Genomic DNA, 20464 nt, shown 5'->3' with positions numbered 1-20464 from the left:
CTGCACCACACAAATGTTTAAAAAATTATATTTCTATCATCATTCAGTTCAAAATATTTTCTCATTTTTCTTGTGATTTTTTCCTTCACTTATGTGATTACTTGGATGAGTGTTAAGCTTCTAAATATTTGAGACTTTTATGATATTTTGTGAAGGGGAACAAAATGTGCCATTCCAAAATGTGTCTCTTTAACACAAACATTATTTTAGGCTGATTTTTTTAAGAAACAAAGACTCAAAGTTGTTCTCGTTCCCTCCCCCTTAACTACTTAAAAGTATTCAGATAATAAAACTTCTTCCAGAAAGGGAGCTATCACCATAGCATAACATAAACTAGGTAGTAGACAGGGAGGAACCTAGAAAAGCCTGTTTGTTAGTGCCCCATTATTTCCCTGTGGCCAAGCAAACGTTTGCTCCTTTTCACCTACCTGTGAATTGCCTTCCTTTCCTTTGAAGCCCCTGACTCTCCCCACCCCCAACATCCTCTTTTGTCTTTAGCTGAGGATGGTATTTAAGGTAAAGACTACGGCCATTTTGTCGTTACTTGGTTTTCCTGGGTTTCTCCCATGTATACACATTATTAAACTTTTTTTTTTTTCTTATTAATCTGTCCTTTCTTGCAGGGTGTATCTCAGCCAAGAACTCCAGACAGGTAGAGGGAAAGTTCTTTTCATCCCCAACAACTGTTAATGATTTCTAATTTAATTCTGTTGTGGTCAAAGAATGCACCCTGTAAGACTTGAGTTTTTTTTTTTTTTTTGGTGAGGAAGCTTAGCCCTGAGCTAACATCCAATGCCCATCCTCCTCTTTTTGCTGAGGAAGATAGGCACGGATGATAGCCTAGGGCCAATCTTCCTCTACTTTATATGGGACACTGCCACAGCATGACTTGACAAGCAGTGCTTCGGTCTGCGCCCGGGGATCCAAACCTGCAAACCCTGGGCCGCTGAAATAGAGTGCACGAACTTAACCACTACACCACTGGGCTGGCCCCAAGACTTCAGTCTTTTGAAATTTACTGAGACTTACTTATGGCCTGGCATACAGTATATCATGGTGACTAATTCTTGTGAACTTGAAGAGAGCATGTATTCTGAAGTTGTTGGGTGTAATGCTCTGCCTGGCATGTAGTAGTGGCTATATAAATTTTTTTTAAATAAATGCATTAACTATTATTTAACAAATAAATGAAATGAAGAGAGAGGGATTTATTAAGGGGCTGTAGCGGAACTATTTAGAGAGAAAGGAGGAAGCCAGTGCAGCTAGATTGAAGATGACAGGATGACCGTAACTGAGGAAGCAAATATCCAGAGAATAGAGGGGATGTCTGGTTAAAGCAGAGGCAGAAAAGGTTGTCTGTAGAAGGGAACAAGGCCTTGTCTTCTGAGCCAAGAGGAAGGAGCAGAAAGATGAAGTAGAAGGTAAAAATTTTGAGGGAAACCCCATCAGATAGTCTATTAACTTCCTGTGTAGCAGGAGGAGGACATCTACTGGAGATGAAGAAGCAACTTGGGAGGAGGCATTTGGGGATATCCAATCAACAGTCCACTGGGATGAAGGAAAGGTCTGGGAGATGGCACCACGGCTGCCCTGAGGCCTTGCAGCAAGAATCTGTACTGGGGGCAGCCATCAGAAAATTTTCTCACCTGGAAACCTAAACAGGACCTAGGGGTGGGTTTCAGTTAAACCTCAGCAGAACTCTCTAATAATTAAACTTTTCAACTATCAACTTAATGTGACAAGTCCTACAACAGGGCCTATCCTGGGAGCTACAGGATGGGTTACTTAATCCAGATGAGAACTAAGAAAGGCTTTCTGGGGTGAGGTGGGGCCGGCCTGGTGGCGTAGCAGTTCACTGCGCGCGCTCTGTTGCGGCAGCCCAGGGTTCACAGGTTCGGATCCCGGGCGCGCACCGATGCACCACGTGTCAAGCCATGCTGTGGCGGTGTCCCATATAAAATAGAGGAAGGCGGGCACGGATGTTAGTCCAGGGCCAATCTTCCTCAGCAAAAGGAGGAGGATTGGCAGCAGATGTTAGCTCAGGGCTGATCACTCTCACAAAAAAAAAAAAAAGAAGAAAGAAAGAAAGGCTTTCTGTAGGAGGTGGCAGCCGAATTAAACCCTGAAGGGAAGCTGGATTATCCAGGTGCATGAGTGGGTTTGAGGATGATAGAAAAGAACATGGCATTTGAGAGCCATACAAAGCAGGCCTGCAGCTTAGAGTAGGAGGGAGTGAGGAAAACGAAACACCATAACCACCACCACCACTACCATAATCCAAAGTCTTGGACAAAAAAACATTCTGCTTTTAAAAATTATGAAATTCTCATCCCTGGAGGTGTTCAAGCAAAGGTTGGCTGGCCATGTAGCAGGGGTGTTGGAAAGGATACATGGGGAGACATCTGGTTGAACTGGTAGAGGGACCATTACTCCCCACTCTTCCTATTCCCTTGTGGAAGGACTTTCTTGACTAATGTTCAGGCTTCTCTCCTGTCCTCTATCTGGTGCCTTTCGAAGCAGTAAACGGGCTTGCTCAGCCCAGTCTCATGTTCCGTCCTCTCCTGTGATCTGTGTGCCTGACGTAGTCTGCCACGGAGCAAAAAGATTAGTGCCCAGTTGTCCCAGTGACTGTAATGCCTAATCTAGAGAGAAAATATTCTTTGCAAATCAATTTGTCTGAAGGCCTAAATGACATTCTCTAAAAAGCTTTATCAGGAATGAAGCTGATATTCTGATCTCCATTCATAACTCTCATCGAAAGGAGTATTTTTTATCAACCCCATGAAACCTTAGACGACATCTAAAGTCCTTTCCAATATTCAGAAATCTATTATCTTGAATTATCAAGACAATCAAGTTCAGCACCCTCAGTTTAAGGATGCTGAGGGGTATAAAGGTGACGTTAGTAAGCTTTCCATCAAAGGGGGTTAAAAATGAAGAATAAATGCTGTTATTGGAACATTAACTTATGGGAAACAACTCATGCCCTGATGATGTCAAAACTTTACTATGTAGATATAAAATGCTGCTCAAGGTTCATACAAAAACATGTAGAGCAGTTCATACAAAAGAGAAACGTAACAAAATACAAAGATATAGAAAAGTAGAACACAATATCCAGTGGGAAAACTATAATAAAGACAAAAAAAAAAGTGCAGATGTGGCAGTGTGGTAAACATGTCCACAATTTCTGTGGCTACCCTGGATTCTACGAAGCAGTGTTCTCACAGGTACATCCCATAAAGTAATTATTCCACTTCTTTTGACACTTGTTAACTACACACCCCACTGGTCTCCATGGGTAACTCTAATCATAATAAAAGACTAGGAAGACAAGAGCAGAAGGATAAAGGGGTGGAACAGCCCAGAGAAATTAGCATTTCGGATTCGGACCCCATTGAAGGGAACAATGTTAGCAAATGCACAGAGCGACAATCCAAAGGTCTGAAAAAGAAAGTTTTCCCTTTATTCAATAGTATAAGCAGAAATGCCAAATTTACGGGCACCTCATCTCAGCAGAATATTTTGAAAAGGGGAAAAAGGTACAAATGGGCAGTGTTGAAGCACAGAAAGGACCAGAAGCATTCATCTAATTTGTAGGAGACCACTGAGAAATATGACAAATCAATACGGACCATGTGCAGGGGAGACTCATATGATAACTATTTATTGCTGCAGAACTCTAGACATCTAAAGGATTCTGGTTGCTATTCCATGAAGCAGACTACATGGAAACCTTTCACACATTCAAAATAGCTTTTAAAACAGTATTTTGCATTCTGGGGAGCTCTGGGTGCTTCACCTATGAAAATAAGTCTTTAAAGTTGGCAGGGAAAGAACCTTCTCCAGATGGAGGACCTGACGCTGAAGGAGGTGAGTTGACTTTAGGAACCACCACAAGAAGACTATCCGGCACAGCCACGGGCTGAAATTGCCTCAAACCTTAAAAGATTCTTAACTGTGCGTAACAGAGAATCTGAAGGTTGGCTGCGAGCTTACACCTGGCCCCAGGAGACTGTCATCAGCATTCCATGCCGGGCCTCAGAAAGCTGGGGAAAGAATTTTGCAAGCACAGGAAAATAGACAAATTTCTTTCCTTCGAGCCTAATCTGATGATTTAAATCTATCTATCCTAATGCCTCTCAGGTGTTCCAACCATCTTATGCCTTTTAAGAGCACTTCTGCAGGGAGTTAACACTAGCAACTTCTGTTCTGATTAAACACACCTGCCACAAAATAGCAGGTGCCTTCTGGCCACAATGAAATTCTAATAGGAAATTGGCAAAAGGTTTTGAAAGCTGCTGGGTTAAAACATCTCTTAGGTTTTCTTCGACTTCAGAGAAACTGGGGGAAAGTTTGTTTAGAATTTAATGTCCTTCAAACAAAGGCAACAGGATAATGTTAATATAGTGGAACTGCTGGCTAAAACAAAAATAAAAAGATTAAACAACTACCAAGGTTAAAGGGTAATTTTTCAAAAAAGGTTAAAATCATGCCTCTCATCAAATACAAAAATAAACACAAGTTTAAGATTTTATTTAACTCATTAATGAGGAAACTGATAAGATGTGACAATCAGCTCAAAGGAGAATTCAAACAGCAGACACATTTATAGATCTGGAAGAATAAAATGAATGTGTTAAATGAGACGCAAAATTCACCTTTTCCACAGTGGCTAGGGAAGTCAAGCGAACCTCTGTGGGACACAATTTCCACATCTACACCAAGAATTATTTTGTGTTGCTATCTGTTATCTACAACGTACAGAGTTATAAAACAGCTCTGAAGAATCAGAATTAGATAACATGAAATGGTGTGCTACTGACGACGCATAGTTTTCCACAGAAGCCCAATGTTTTCCCTGCACAGGTCGCTGACCATCCTATTTATTGCTGCATTCCCAAAACCTGGTACAGGGTAGATGCCCCACAAATACTTGATAAATGGATAAATGTCTACTACGTATCAGGCATTAAGCCCGGCCCTTCACATGCATAATCCCATTTAATCTTCCCAACAACCCTTTAAGATAAAGATTATTCTCCTTTCACTAATGAGCAACTAATTTGTGTGATGTTGTACAGCTATTACTTGTTAAAGACTGGAGGTGGGGGACAACGGGGGAGGATCTGACTCAGGTCTATGACCAGAAAGCCCATCTTCTTTTTCTTTCCATTTAATATATGTTCTTTTTATTTACCATCACTGTACCATCTGCCTCTAAACTAAGGGACTGTTTATATGTTACATTGACATAACATGCTTCTTTGATGAGTATGATATTAGAGATCCTTACTTGAAGAAAAATAAATGAATAGCAGTACTCAGGAGAATCGAAGCATAAATGAGAGACACATGAACGTCTTTACTGCAGCCTTGCAGATAAGCACAGGATATTTACCAGCCCACTTTTCTGCCCCCGTTAGGTACTCATATCCCAATTTTCAAGATAAGACAGATGAATTCAGCACTATTTGTGTTGTTTGTTTTCATAGAAATCAGAACAGCACTTTGGAAAACAGCAGTAGCTAACATTCATTGCATGCTTACTATGACTGTAAACTATTTTCACAGCAACAGTACGAGGCGTGTACTATTATCACCTCCTTTTTACAGGTAAAGAAAGCTGAAGTGCACTGAGTAACCTTCAAAAAATCACACAGCTAAGTTGCAGCTCTGGGCTTTGACCTGGCACTTGTAACCACTGCCCTGCCCTCACCCACAGTCACTCTACTGTCTGCATAGGCTGTTGAGGCTTGCTCCTTCATCACGTCTTGATTTTTAACAAACCTCCCTGCCCTGTTTATCACAGCCTCCAAGAGTACTAGGATGCTCACAGCTTCTAGCATCATGGGGCTGGTAACTGCAGGCTAGCTTAAGTCCTGAAAGCGATTTTCTGGCCACTTGGCACTTGTCATCATTTGAGATTTTTACATTCACCCTTGGAGAGGCAGGGGCAAGAGAATACACAGAGAGAATAGTCTTCTGAGGCCTCGAATAGGTGAAGGTCAAAAAGACGTGGGCCAAATGTTAATCTGAAATCATTCTCTTTTTTCCCCTAAGTTCCCAAATAATTCCCTGCTTTCTTTTTTTACCAGAAAACAGGCCACCCTTAGAATGAAGGAGTGGCAGATATGTTTTTAGATACGTCCAGATGAGTCTTGATATGCAAGGCACAATGCTGGCATACTGTAGAAGGTGTCAATAAATGGTTGACTGAGTGGTTTTCTTACGTTATTTCATTTAATCTTCACCATAACTCTGAGACAGGTATTATTATTATCATCTCTATTTTGGAGATGAGGAAGTGAGGTTAGATAACTTGCTCAGGTTAAGCAGCTTGCCCAAGATCCCCAAAAGGTTGCGATTTACCAATACCAGCGGTGTTTCATGAAGACCAAGTATGCCACCAAAAGCAACATGACAGCTGTTTGAAACCCCTTTCCTCATGTCACTTAGCAGAAAGCCTTGGGAAGTAGTACCATTTCCTCCCTAAGCATTGAAGCATGAGATCTTTATTTCTGAGAGGCGTAATGCTCACCCTCGTCATTATAAATGCTTACCCTTCCCTCAAGGGTATCTCATAATTCCCATCCCTAATAAAAGATAACACTACTTTCAAATAAGATTGTGAAAAAGGCTTTGCCATTACTATCATACAGGCGTTAAGAAACATTAAGCACACATTATTTGATGAAGGCTACCATAATCAACCAAACGGTTACTGATTGATTACTTTTAGGGGTGAAATGACTGACTCTGTATAGAATTTTCTTATATTCTTAAGGGAGGGACTAAGAAAAAAAATCTAGACACTTGGAATCTAAGCTAAGTTCTGACATTGCCTTCAGGATTTCAGGAATTTCATCCAAAAGGGCTGTTATCTCTAGTTGGAGTGAGAAAGAAAGGGCATTAAAGATCATTTTTATACTTGAATTAGGAGGATCTCTCTGTTAATTCAGCTTGAGATACATTTGAGTGTGTTCCTTACATATTTAAACATTACCAACTTGGTCAGCAGGAATCTATGATAATCTAGCTCAGTGTTTTTTAAACATTATTTAGTATTAGAACCCTTTTTTCCAAATCAAATTTTCTGTACAATTCAAATACATAAAATAGACATAAAGGGAACTGCTTTGGTTGACATACTCATCTCAACCAAATCTTGTCCCTTTGGCAGCCTCTAGGGCACCCAAGGGCTCCATGGAACACACTTTGAAAACCACCCATTAAGTCCTGCCCTGGGGAGGTGTGATCTACCCCAGATCTCAAAGCTACAGGGTAAGTGCTGAACCGCAAAAATAAATACTTTCGGCTTAACACGCCCCTTTTCAAAGTAATAGGAGGGAATAGAATAGAGAGAGATTAAAATTTCTGAAGATAGAAAGTATGAGTTTAAAAAGAGGCTTGGCATCTAGAGTGCTGAGCTACTCAAGAGCAAGTCACTTTCCCACTAGAGTGTCAGTCTTCTCTTAGAAAAAAGGAAGATTCTGGAATAGCATCAGGACTTAACATTTTTTCCCCCCTGAAGCACAGTTTTGGTGCACAGAGCATGTTCCTCAGTCCTATCTTTCATCACAGTGTTTGCAAAGGAGGAGGGATGGAGGAACGTTGCCCACATACAAGCAGAATCTCAGGGTGGCAGGGCAGGTGAGGTCTGGAAAAGACCCCCTTCCTCTGATGGGATTCATGGTGGACCTATCCAGTCCTTTATGCCCACCCCATACTCCAATTGAGAGACTGGACCCTAAGGGCTTTTACAGTCATTTCACCGTCATATTTTCTGCTTCCAAGTGCTTCTTGACCTCCACATATAATACTCAAAGCCCCTTGATCTAAATGGAGTCTTAATTTGTGCTTTGAAGGTATTCATCTTAGGGGCAGTGGGTTAGGATTATTATATTCAATTCATACTTTTCCTATTTAGAAATCTTTTCTACTTAGAACATCTACCCTACTGATCCAGTAACCAAGTTACTTTGAAAGGCTTTTTCCCTTTCTTTTGTCTAGGATTGGTACACTGTTATTTTCTCTAGAATCTCCCAGTCCCTTACCCTGATTACCACATACTTCTGTACTGGACACTCAAAATCCGTGGTTCTCTATAATAACCATTTATGCCTGTTAAGGAGTGTGGCTCACGTGGTTCTGCAATTTATCACCCCTTTTAAAGTCAACTCATGCCAGAAAATTTCAGCAGGAAGATCATATTTCTTCCTGCTGAAGAAAGTATGGGAAAGGGTATGGGAAAGGCCATCGTCAGGGGACAGCGAGAGGGAGTGAAATATTGTGGATACTGCATACTTTACCAGTTATGTCATGCTGTTTGAATGACTCACTGTAGATCTGATACTGATTGGGACAATGTTTCTTCAACCACTTGCAGACATCCTGCTGAGTCCACAGAGCCACTGGTTTTGACAGCTTCACCGTAGCTGACTACAAATAAATAAGGAAAAGAAGGTCTGTTAATGCCAGCCCCATGCCTAGAAAAGCACTACTGTTAGAAGTGCTAGAGTAGGGTAAAAGCTACAGATTGGATTCCCCAAAGATAAATATCTGGCTCTTGCCCTCTTCCTCACTCTGCAGACCTTCTCCATACCTCCGGAAACCAGAAAGAAAAGGTCCAAGTGAAGAAGACCATGAAAATTACACTTGTTCTTGAGTTATCATCTCTACTGGGAAAAATCCCCAGGAAGTAGAGTATTCATCAGAAAACACTAACAACGAGACAATGGGGTGCTAAGCAATTAATCAAAATTTTAGAGATGAAATACCTGTTCCCAAGTGGCCTTTCTCTGTATTCCAGGAAAGCGTCCATTTCTTGTCGTCCTTTGATATCACTAGGGCCTAGTACAACTGGGCCCAGCGGGTGCTAATAGTTAGTTTAGGAATGGCTGTTATAGGATTTAGATACCCGCATACTAAAAAGTACAAGTCGGCCTAGGGGCTCTGGACTTAGGGAGGTCCTGTAAGTCTAGGAATTAGTTATGCCACAGCGGGGAAGCAACAAGTCAATTCGGCCAGCAGGTGGGGGGAATGGTAATAAGATAATGGGTTAGCTAGACTTTATGCAGAAGCCAACTAGCCAAGGCCTTTTATTGCTCACTGGATCTTTCAGGGAGGTGTTTATGCAAAACAAAACAAAACATAGAGGTGCAGAGGACCCAGCCTTTGACAGATAGTAGATTACAAATACATGCATTAACTAACAAGCATCAACTCAGTGCCAGATGCTGGTCTTCCTCATGGATCCCAGGAACTTGTTTGAGGCAGATGAAAGCTACCTATGATTTGTATCATTCTGGATCAGCCTTTGCCAACAAAATAGGATCATAATATTGATAGTTCTTTAAAGGATGTTGGGTGGCACACAGACCTGGCCTTAAATATCATTGACCTTCTCACTAGGAATCATTCTCTTTCACTTCTCTTTCAAACTTTCAGATTAAGGCAAGGGGAGAACCTCGACTTTTCATGATTTAACATCTTTCTAACATCTGCTAACATGTTTTTTTGCCAAAGAGAGGGCTCCCTTCAGCCTCAGAACCTTCATCGGAAAGCAACGTATCTACTTCTAACAACTGTTCTGTTTTACTTTTATTATATTTAAAGTTGCTTTTATTTTATGCCAAATAAATTATGGCAAAAAACAAATTTTATTTTCGGCAGTAATATCTAGTTTGCTTTTAAAACAGATTTGAGTAAAAAAAACAGATCAATTTTAACAAAAAAATTAAGGAAACAACAGTATAGATGGTAACAAGATAATAGAAGTGACATGCAGGTGATTCAAGTTTAGAAAACAGTGCTCAGGGGTTATTTTCATTAGTATATTTTCAATTGTACTACTCTTTGGGCCATCACTTACAAAATAATCACAAACAATACTTATCACTTTTTACTTTGTGTTGTGGTAACTTATTTCTTTCACTCTTATGGTAGATTGTATTTTCCAAAGATGATTTTATATATGTACATACACACACATACACACACACATCTGCTTTGCATTCATTGCGACTGGCATTCTCCTCCTGATGTTTGGGGTTGATATTCCCTCCTCTTCAATTTCAGCAGGGTCTGTGACAGTACTGGCCAACGCAGTCCAGGGGAACTGATGCTGTCTATGTGACTTCTGAGGCTAGGTCATAAAAAAGATACAGCTTATGCCTGGCTCACCCTCTCTGGCATTCACCTTTGCAACCCAGCCACCATACTGTGAGGAAGCCCAGAACTCATGAAGAGACCATGTGTAGGAATTTTGGCTAATCCCCTAGCTAAGGTCTCAGCTAACAGCCACCACCAACCCTACCAACTATCAGACAAATGAGTAAACAAGCTTCAGATGATTCCAGCCACCGGCCTTTGAACCTTCCAGCTGAGGCCCCAGACACGGTGATGCACAGACAAGGCATCCCTGCTGTGCCCTGGGTGGATTCCTGACCCATATAATCCATGGGCATCATAAACAGTTGTCTTCCACCACCAAGTTTTCGGGTAATTTGTTTTGCAACCCTATAACTGGAACACCAAGTCATATGCTCAGTGAGGATAGAACTGTTACACTGTGCTCCCCAGAGTGCCTCACATTTAATAGATGCTCTATGCAGCCACGATGAGTAAGTGAATGAATTAATGAAATGAAACCATTCTCACTGAGTCTGTGCTCACAGGCCTGCCTTACTATTTAATCAGCAGTGAGTTTCTTTGCTGCTCTCCACCCACTGGGTGTTGTGCTCACATGGCTCCTAATCACACTTGTCAGCCTCTTCCTTCCACCCTACATCCTCGAGTCACAGGCTGCCAGCCATTTTCCCTCTAACCTCTGTGTACAATCATATCAATTGCTTTCTTAATTTTGATGAGAGAGGAGGACCTCTGGTAAGGATGGTGCAAGTGAGTAAATGTTTTGTTAGCTTTTCCCTTTTTGCCTTTTATCACCCTCCTTTCCTTTGCATGATTAGGAAGCTAGAATTTTGGCTCTTTTAGCTAGAAACAAGTCAGCACCTCTGAATCTGGCTCCTTCCTGCTCTAAAAATTTTCCTTCAGATGAGCTGAATGAGTTCATAGCTGACACATCGTTACCCTGACTGAAACCCCTTGCAAGTTTCTTGCAAGTGAAGCTAATCACATCTTTTGAAAACTCCTATAAACCAGTCACAGAGCCTATAAATCAGGAAGGGAAAGGCAAGAGCATAAAGTTGCTTATACATCAATATACTAAAATTTCCTGGAAGGTCATTCTTTACCTTGCTCATTTTCTGGGAAACAGAGCACCCTCACACCAAGACAAGCCCATTCAACTGGAGACTCAGGTGGAGATTAACCCAAACATGCCAAGTCAACTTGTTACCGCCTAACTGCCCCAAGTAACTCAAAGGAGGTTTCAAAAGCACTTTGTTTCTCAAAGTTGTTTTTTAGTTATGTTAAGAGATGCAATCACCAACTGCCCTGAACTGGTCCAAACCCCACCGCAAGAGCGATGCTTGTGCAGACAGGCTGAGACTTGTCTAAAAGTTACCTTCGCTTCATTTTAATGCTAAGATCTCTGCCCCAGGAGGAGCTTAGGCCTTATTACCATAACATGCATTGTATGTGGGAGCATGTTTTCAAACTGCACCTGTGCAAGCGATTACCCATCTCCACATGTGATGACAAAATTTCCCTTTTGAATCTTCATTCCCCATCCGAAATAAAAGGCCCCTGTTTTCCTTTACTCGGAGAACCACGGCTTTGGAAGTAATTCCCTGTGGTCTCCTCATTTGCTGCAAATAAATTGTACTTTGTGTGACAACTACTGCTGGTGAAGGCTTTCATTTCACCTCACCATGAAGTGAACACACTTTGGTTCGGTAACAAACTCACGACGCATCCTCACCAGCCTACCATGCATGCTTTTGTTATAAATTTCCCTTTATTATAATTTCAGGTGTTCTGAGGCTAACACTCAAGGTGTTACTTCACTTTTCCTTCAGAATACACTCTCACTAAGTACTAATTTAGTATCACTTGCTTGAACAGCAGAAAAATCAAAGCTCTAGGCAGATTTTTAAGACCATATGAACCTACAGGGATATGCCTCCATGTAAACTGGTATATCAAAATGGGGAGGGATAGAGATTCCTACCATTTATAAGCACTGTTTGTCTCTTCTGAATCAGATAGTGATACAAGTCTTGGCCCCATTCATCAGCTGATTCTTAGCCTTGGCTTTAGCTATGTAATTGTTATTAGTTTGCTACACATTAACTTGTATGACTCCATAATGACTCCAGTTCCCCCAGTCTGGTGCTGCTTTTTGGATTCTCAGAGCAGACTTTCATTTGTTCTGCTTGAACTTCTCTTTGCGTAGCACCCCAGGTCAACCTCAGTTACTCCTCCTTCTAGCATGATGCCTCCCATCCCCAACAACCACCATGTTTTGCGAGTGAACGCCATAACCTGATCCTTTAAAGAGCTTAAACTTTATTTGTGTGTGCAATTTGGAACAAGCGTATGTTCAACTCACATCAATCTATTTATCACATTGTCCCACAGGAAGTTGCAGAGTTATCAAATTTTAATAGCTCCATAGTGTTATTTCAACCACCCTCCTTTCCTCTGCCACCCAACACTCACACCTCTCTTTACACGCAACTAGAGAGTTGATAATTTTCTCTAATATGCTGCATGGTTTTTTTCCCCACAGTAGGAGCCTAAACCAAAATAATTTCATAAAACAAAGAGACAGTATTTCATATTTATTAGAAACAGTAAACTAATAAAAAAAAAATCCTGCCCAAAGGCAAACATTAAAAAAACATTTGCCCCAGTTCTCTTTCCCCATGCTCAGGTACATCATTCTTTGGATATACAATGCTAAAGGCAATTTTGGTTTGTTTTGCTGCCCTGAAAGAGGCCGGAGGCAGTTTGTTATCTTAACCCCCATGCACTGTGACACCAAGCAGAATTCCAGGCGTTTCTTTTATGAAGTGGTCCTGGCCTTTCTATAGATAAGCTGAGGGCACATTTTTAAAGTCTTTAATTTCTGTTTTACAGGGAGGTCTCACTTTATGAAAAGACACATTGGGAAGGGTTGTTTGCAAATTACTTTTTTTATGCAAATGATTCCTATTTTAATTTACCCATATACAATAATTTCAGCTATGTTTTATAGTAATTTTTGATTTATATTTAACTGAAAAGAACTCAAGTTTTAAGTTCTTTCAGGTAAACTTGAAGATTTTCTGCTAAGTAATAAAAGACTCTAAAGAAAGTTTCATATTGAAAGAACATACTACAAAACACTTTTAAAGTTAAATTTTATTTGTAATTCAATTATCCATTAACTGTTTTGCAATATAAATTCTCTTTTAATTTTATGGGTTTTGATTTATAAAAAAACACTGCAATTTTAAGCTCCCAATGGCTGTACAAAGTCTTAACTAGGTAAGCTTGCATGAGGCCCAGTGGGTTGATCGTGAAAAAACAGAGAACGAAAAGATTCTTTATATTCATTGGCAGGATAAAGTGAGCTTTATGGCCAATTATCAGAAAGTGGTAAACATACTTGCAGCATCTCATTTTATAACTAAGTATTTGCAAGTTATAAACATTGCCTCCCTCTTCCCTTACCATGCTGCAATGTCTTTAGTTTACAGTCCTCTCTTTCATTGGCTTCCATCGGGTAATCTTACTCAAGATTGCAGAAAGGATGGAGAAGAGGGGAGAAGGGAGCAGGAAGGACAGGGTGGAAAAACACACAACCAACCAACCATTGATGTCTACTTTGGCAGCTTTTGATGTTCATTCACCCAAAAAGGGGCCTCTGAATATCAGGAAGGATGGGTTAGTTCACAGAATACTTGGCATTTGAATTAATTAAAAATTTTTAAATAAAATAATACTTATTTAACCAAAGTGACAATAGAAGTTGTCAAAGGCAAATACAGAAGCTTACAAAGTTGTAAACAAAACTTAGGTCTTTTAATATTGAGAAGACCGGGTTTTCTTAAATAATCAAAGACCTGATAAAGACGATGTGAAGCATACTACATTATTTTGGTAAGACACAGAATCTTTGCTGTCCAGGTAGATTACGCAAAAAGTTAAAAAAAAAAAAAAAAAAAAAGACAACTTTCACAATCTCTTATAAAGAGTAGACCAATAGTGCAATAAAATTTTGTCCTTTAAACAGAGGGGGCTGGCCCCATGGCATGGCGGTTAAAGTGCGCGCGCTCTGCTGCTGGTGGCCCAGGTTCGGATCTTGAGCGTGCACTGACACACCGCTTATCAGGCCATGCTGTGGCGGCTCCCATATAAAGTGGAGGAAGATGGGCACAGATGTTAGCGTATGGCCAGTCTTCCTCAGCAAAAAGAGGAGGATTGGCATGGATGTTAGCTCAGGGCTGATCTTCCTGACAAAAAAAACAGAGAGAAAACCAATTCTAATTTTGTACCAGCATACTTTTGATATTAAATTTTTTTCAAAAAGTTAAATCTATTCCTATCTTAGCCAGTTAGACCACACCTAAAATTCCTTTCCCAAGATTCCTTTTCCACAAACGTTCTACAACTTTTTTATGTCCATTCAAGTTTTGTCCTATTATATAAATCCTGCCTTTTGCAACAACATGAATTAATTTCTAAGTACTAAGAATTCTCTCTTCTGTCACCTTAACTCTTTCACAGAAGAAAGTGATTTAAAAAATTTTAAAAGCGATCTTTTCTATTGTATTCTGTTTCCAGGGTAGCTTATGAGATCCACTTGGTCATTCTTGGGTTTGGACCAAAATATCTTAAGATGAATGAAGCTATTAAACTTCAAACCTCCCAAAGAGAAGACATCTCACTGCTAGAAAGTTTCCAGGTAAAAGATGAACACATTTCCTCTTGAATGAATGAAAGAAAGATAAATATATGTAGTGTTTTTTCATATTTTTCCATCTTTAACCACTGCTTTAATATCACCTGGATCAGTCCATGCTTCCTAACTAGTGATGCTTATCTCCTCTGAGCAGTGTAACACCCCTAAGTAGCTGTAATGGGTAAGCAATACTAGTAATTTTTCCAAGTATACAGTGTTGTATTATTAGTTTCTTCAACTGTTCTTGATGTGATATCTGTGTTAGACCTTTTACTTTCCAGTCTCTCCCACAGGACATTGTAGCTTATTAATATTTCCTTCAAAAGCCAGTGTCACAAATGTACTGATTATAAAAGTGAATTATTTAAGACAAAACCTTCATTATTACTGAGTGATATCACTGGCTCATCCTGAATGTAGAGGAAATCTAAAATTTTGAGTCTTCTTCAAATTAATCTCAGTCAAACTAGGGCTCTCTTGTCTTGAAGGTAGGTTTTAATGAATCTCAATTTTATTTTGCAGGTTTCAATCCATCATTTGAGATCCTTATTAACCAAGTGTATTGGTTGTTCTCCTATATTTGCAGCATCCATGTAAACAAAAGCTCTTTGAAGTCCTCAATAACTTTTAAGAGTACAACAGGGTCCTGAGACTAAGTTTGAGAACCAGTGTTCTAAGACATCATTGTGGTGGTGTCATGAAAAGAAAAAAAAAAAAAAAGATAAATTTGGCCCAATACAATTTTTTTCCTTAATTTGTTCATATCAAAGTTTAGTGATGGCCTTTTTCATTCCTAAATGCTCAGAACCACAAACTCACAGAAATGGAAAGTCAGAAAGAATCTAAATAGTCAGTGGGTTCAAGTTTAAACTTAAGGCAAGAATCCAATCCACTTTAAGACATCTAAAATGGTGGTTGGTAAACCTGGACCACTATGAACATACTGAGGTATGTGTGCATGTGTGTAAACAACTTTACTTGGATAAAGACAAAATGTTAATTCCCTAATTGAAAATTATTTTTTCATTTCTTTTCTGTTTTTCTTTTTTTGGAGCTGCACAAAATTTGGGAAAACAATGATCTAGATTCAATATTCTCCCTGAAAATTCACAGCATCAGAAAATGCATCCTGTGAAATAGGCCACTCCACTACTAATAAGGTCTAATGGTTTAAAACGGTCTTTTGTATTGAAACCAAAGTCAGACTTCCATCATCTTTCTGATTCTTGAGTCCTGCCTTGGGAACAATGCCAGACAAATTTCACCACCCATTGCACTGATTTCCATTTCACACATCACATTGATGCTCTCCATTGGGTCTCATGCCTTTTTTTTTTTTTTTTTTTTACCATATATGTAAATACATACTGATAAATCCCAAATTATCTCCAGCCCAGTCTTCTCTCCAAACTAAAGAATAATGTGCACAACTGATGACCTCACAGTTCCATTTGCATATCTAGTAAACATTTCAAACTCAACATGCCCAAAACTGACCTCCTATTTTCCCCCTCAAAACTGCCTTCCACATCTCATTTGAGAGAAACTTGGTACTTCCTGTTGCTGAAGCCCCAAATCTTGGATTCGTCATAGACTCCTCTCTTTCTCTAGTATTCCACGTCTAATCTATTGGAAAAACCTGAAGGGTCTACCTTCAAATACATGCCGACTCCAATCTCTTTTCATCACCAACATCGCTATAATGCTGATCAGAAACAGTATCACGCCACACCTAGGTTACTTCATCTGGGTGCCTAATGCACCTAACAGGTCATTCTATTTTTCTCTTGTCCTTATTTTACATCTTTAAAATCGCTTACAAAGCCTCAAGCAATCTGGATACCCAGTATCTTTGATGTCATTTTTACTACTCTTTCTGTAATACATTCTGCTCCCACTACACCAGACCTCTTGCTGTTGCTCACAAATGCCAACTAGACCCACTTCTTATTTTGCCTGGAATTTTCTTCTCTCAGATACCCACATGTCTAATTCCCTTACTTCCTTCAAGCCTTTGCTCAAATGTTACCTCCTCAGTAAGTCCTATCCTGTCTCCCTATTTAAAAATGCAACACTCCTCCCTCTGGTGCTTTCAATTCTCATTATCTTGCGCCATTGCTTCCTTCTCCATAGAAAGTGTCATTTAATACACTAAGAGTTCACACATTTTGTCTATTGTTTATTATCTGTCTCTTCCCACTGGCTTGCAACCCCCACAAGGGCAGGAATCTTTCCTATTTTGTGAAGAATTCCAAACTTTAGAACAGTGCCTGGCACATAGCAGGTACTCAATAATTTTTTGTTGAACGAATGAAAGAACCGTCTGGTCCGTTATTATATATCACAGCTCCTATAGCCTTGAGTGTCAGAAAACTGATTCAAGTCCCAGTTGTGCTCTTGACGTCCCTGGGCTGGAACTAAAACAGCCTTTCCTCTAATTAGATTTCTCTTACATTGAGCCAAAAATGCAGAGGCATTCTAGCACTATAATTCTTAGCAAGATAACTGACATTTCTGATCCTCAATTTTTTCATTTTTGATTGACACAGAGAGTGCTGTAATGAAACGAGCTTTGGCATTTGGAGTCACGCAGACCCTGACTGAAGACCAGCTCTGGCGTTCACTACCACTGTGACCTTGGGCAGGTTACTGAACCTTTCTAAACATTTTCCTCAATACACTGGAAATAATACCTATCTTGTCATTTGTGGAGGGGTTAGAAATGGTTTATCTAAAGCACTTTAAAACTCCCTGCCCCACATTATGTGTTCAGGAAAGTATATCTTCATATCTCTTGAATCGCATTAATATGCTCTCCCAATGCTTGACTCCCCAGCCTGATCTGGGGAAGCAACAGTGCAGCAGAAACAGGATGTCACTGGAGTCCAGCTCACTTGAGCTGTAAGCATTGTGAGATGGTTTTAGGTGTGGTGAGCCAAGACCCAAAGAAAAACAGCTGATAAGAAAGTAGGAAGATTAAAAGGCACCAGTGGAAAACGCAGGCATAGGAACAAGAAGAAAATGAGAAAATATGGAAAAGGGGAAGAAAAGAAAATGGAAAGAAAAAGGTACCAAATGAGGAGAGGCAAAGGGATGCTCCTTATTCAGCTCGGGCTTTGCTGCAACTACACAACACTCAGCCGTGCCACTGGTTTCCCTCAGACTCAGAGTCAGCTCTTCCCTGTCTCCAGGGACAGTCATGCACAAAGTGTCCTAATACAACACCAAAGTTACAGCCCAGATTCCCCAGGCACCTGATGGAGCTATTTATAAAGGCGCGCCATCCAGATGTGTAGACTCTGCTGCTCACAAGCTGTGAAGCGGATGCTTGCATGCAATGCTAGTAAGATCTGCTGCCTCCCAAATGCATGCTGCTGGGCATCAGAGTTTCTAACAGTAAAACCTCATAGAGGGAATAAACAGATGCGCACAGGCAGTCAACAGAAAACAAGATGTCTCTGACATCCCAAATGGCTCTGGTTATCAAGGCCTGCTCTTCCTATCAGCCCAGATTGTTGTGCCTGTCAAGAGAAACATGGAGGGAAAGGATCACACCGTACTGTGTGTCTGCTCCGTCTTAGCACAGCAGGAAAACCCATCACTCGTCTTCCCAGATGAGTACAACCTACGGGGGATGCTATACATGTAAGGCGCAGAGGCACACATACGCTCTGAGCATGTACCTTATGGTCAAACACCTGCGTGACTGCTGGATGAATGAAAGCATGACAAAAGCAAAAACAAAAACAAATATGAACCATAAAAATGGTTAGTGATCATCACCATCATTGCATATTTCTGCAACAATTCCTTTGGAATAACAATGTGGTAGACTGACAGCAAAAATGCCCTGAGTGCAAAAGGACCCTCTGCAATATGACCTGAGGTCCTTCGGTGACAAGGTGGCATCTATTTCTCTACCATGTCTTGAGTCTAGGGGGAGAGGGAAGGCCTGCTTTGACCAAAAGAACAGGGCAGGGGTGAGGATGGGCCAGGTCTGAGCTGAACTCTTAAGGTGCCTTTCATGCTTGTACACTATTTCTTGCTCCTCTGAAATCACTATGAGGGCATGCCCAGTCAAGTCTGCTCCCATCAGGCTTGGGAATGTGGCGGAAGAGCTTATTAATGCCATTCCAGACATAATATTAGATACGATTTTGTAACACAGCCTATGGGAAGAACTGTTTTGAATACTTTAGATATATCATCTTTAATCTTCTCAACAACCTACAAAGTAGTTATTACTTCTAGTTTCTACAGAAACTGCCTTAAAGAGGTGAAGTAACTCATCCATGGTCACACTGCTAGTGAATTCAAACGCCATGCTTACTTCATGATCTCACTCTGGCTTGATGGACATATAGGAAAAACAAGATGTGAGCTATCTTACTGAGGTTCTTAGTGCTGGAGTGCTTCCTTAATTGCATCATTTAAGGTAAATCTGCTCAAAATCAACCCTGCCTTTGTCCTAATCTAGGTATGCCAAGGCTAGAGCTGGGATCCGCACCAGTCACCTGACCCCTAGTCCAGGGCTCTTTCCACGCTCCTTATTGTGGAAGGAGGCACATTTTTTGCATTGTGCAGTAGGGCAGTGCTAATCTCTGTCTCACAGTTACATCACCAGTAAAACATGAATAAAAACACCTTCTCTGCCCATCTTACAAAGTTGTTAAAATCAAATGAAATAATCAAAAGGCTGAGTGTTTATTTTGGATGATTTTACAGAAAAGAAAGGGCTGATGAATCTTGGGAAATTAGGACCACCATGCTGTTGGCACTCAGGGGGAAAAAAAAGCATAAAGAAAATGTTGCTGCAATTGAATTTAGCAGGGGCAGGGTGGGGACTCTGGGGTTTAGCCTAAAACTCTCGAATCTGTTAGGGTAGGGGTCAGCCCGTGCAAAGCGTCCAATAGTAGTGTTCTTGGGCATTAAAAGTTAAGCCTGTATGAAGGACAGCCACTCACCAGCTCCATGATTTCTCAGTGGCAAAACTTACCAACAATTTGTCCATATGTTCAATTCACTCAAATGACAACTTAATTCAATGGGTACTGTTATGGACTGAATGTCTGTATTTCCCCAAAATACATATGTTGAAGCCCTAACCCCCAATGTGACTGTATTTGGAGATAGCGCCTTTATGAAAGTAATTCAAGTTAAATGAGGTGATAAGGTGGGATCATGATCTGACAGGATTAACGTTCTTACATAAGAAGAGACAGCAGACAACTCTTTGTCTCTCTCTCTCTCCACCGTGTGAGGACACAGCAAGAAGGTGGCCTTCTGCAAGCCAAGAGAGCTCTCGCTGGAACTCAACCATGCTGGCACCCGGATTGCAGACTTTCAGCCTGTAGAACTGTGAGAAATAAATTTCTGTTGTTTACACCACTCAGTTGATGGTGTTTTGTTATGGCAGTCCAAGCTGACCAATACAGGGACAAACTCAAGTTCAGATAAATTGATCAACTCAGACAAAATAGTCTCACATTCTAAGAGAGAGAGAGCTTTGAAAACCTCATTGCATACATATAACACGGAAGAGAATAAAATGGAGGTGAGATGAATTATAACAGAAAAAACATTTTTCATATTAATTTAAATTACTGACTTTTA

The 20464-nt window shown here is 40.4% G+C and overlaps 1 protein-coding gene across 5 annotated transcripts in view; it reads right to left on the bottom strand.

Annotated features, from left to right (window-relative positions):
• SAMD12 (sterile alpha motif domain containing 12) overlaps positions 1-20464 on the bottom strand; it is a 387706-nt gene that overhangs the window by 205874 nt on the left and 161368 nt on the right. For all 5 annotated transcript variants that reach the window (XM_087447522.1, XM_087447524.1, XM_087447525.1 and 2 more), the window contains exon 3: positions 8313-8442. In XM_087447522.1, the coding sequence (XP_087303648.1) occupies positions 8313-8442 (130 nt within the window). The remainder of the gene's footprint in view (positions 1-8312; positions 8443-20464) is intronic.

The sequence above is a fragment of the Ceratotherium simum genome, chromosome 23 (genome assembly GCF_057802395.1).
Source record: "Ceratotherium simum simum isolate JZ-2026a chromosome 23, ASM5780239v1, whole genome shotgun sequence".
NCBI lineage: Eukaryota > Metazoa > Chordata > Mammalia > Perissodactyla > Rhinocerotidae > Ceratotherium > Ceratotherium simum.
Note: the sequence above shows the minus strand (reverse complement) of the source record. Positions and strands in the feature narration are given on the sequence as shown.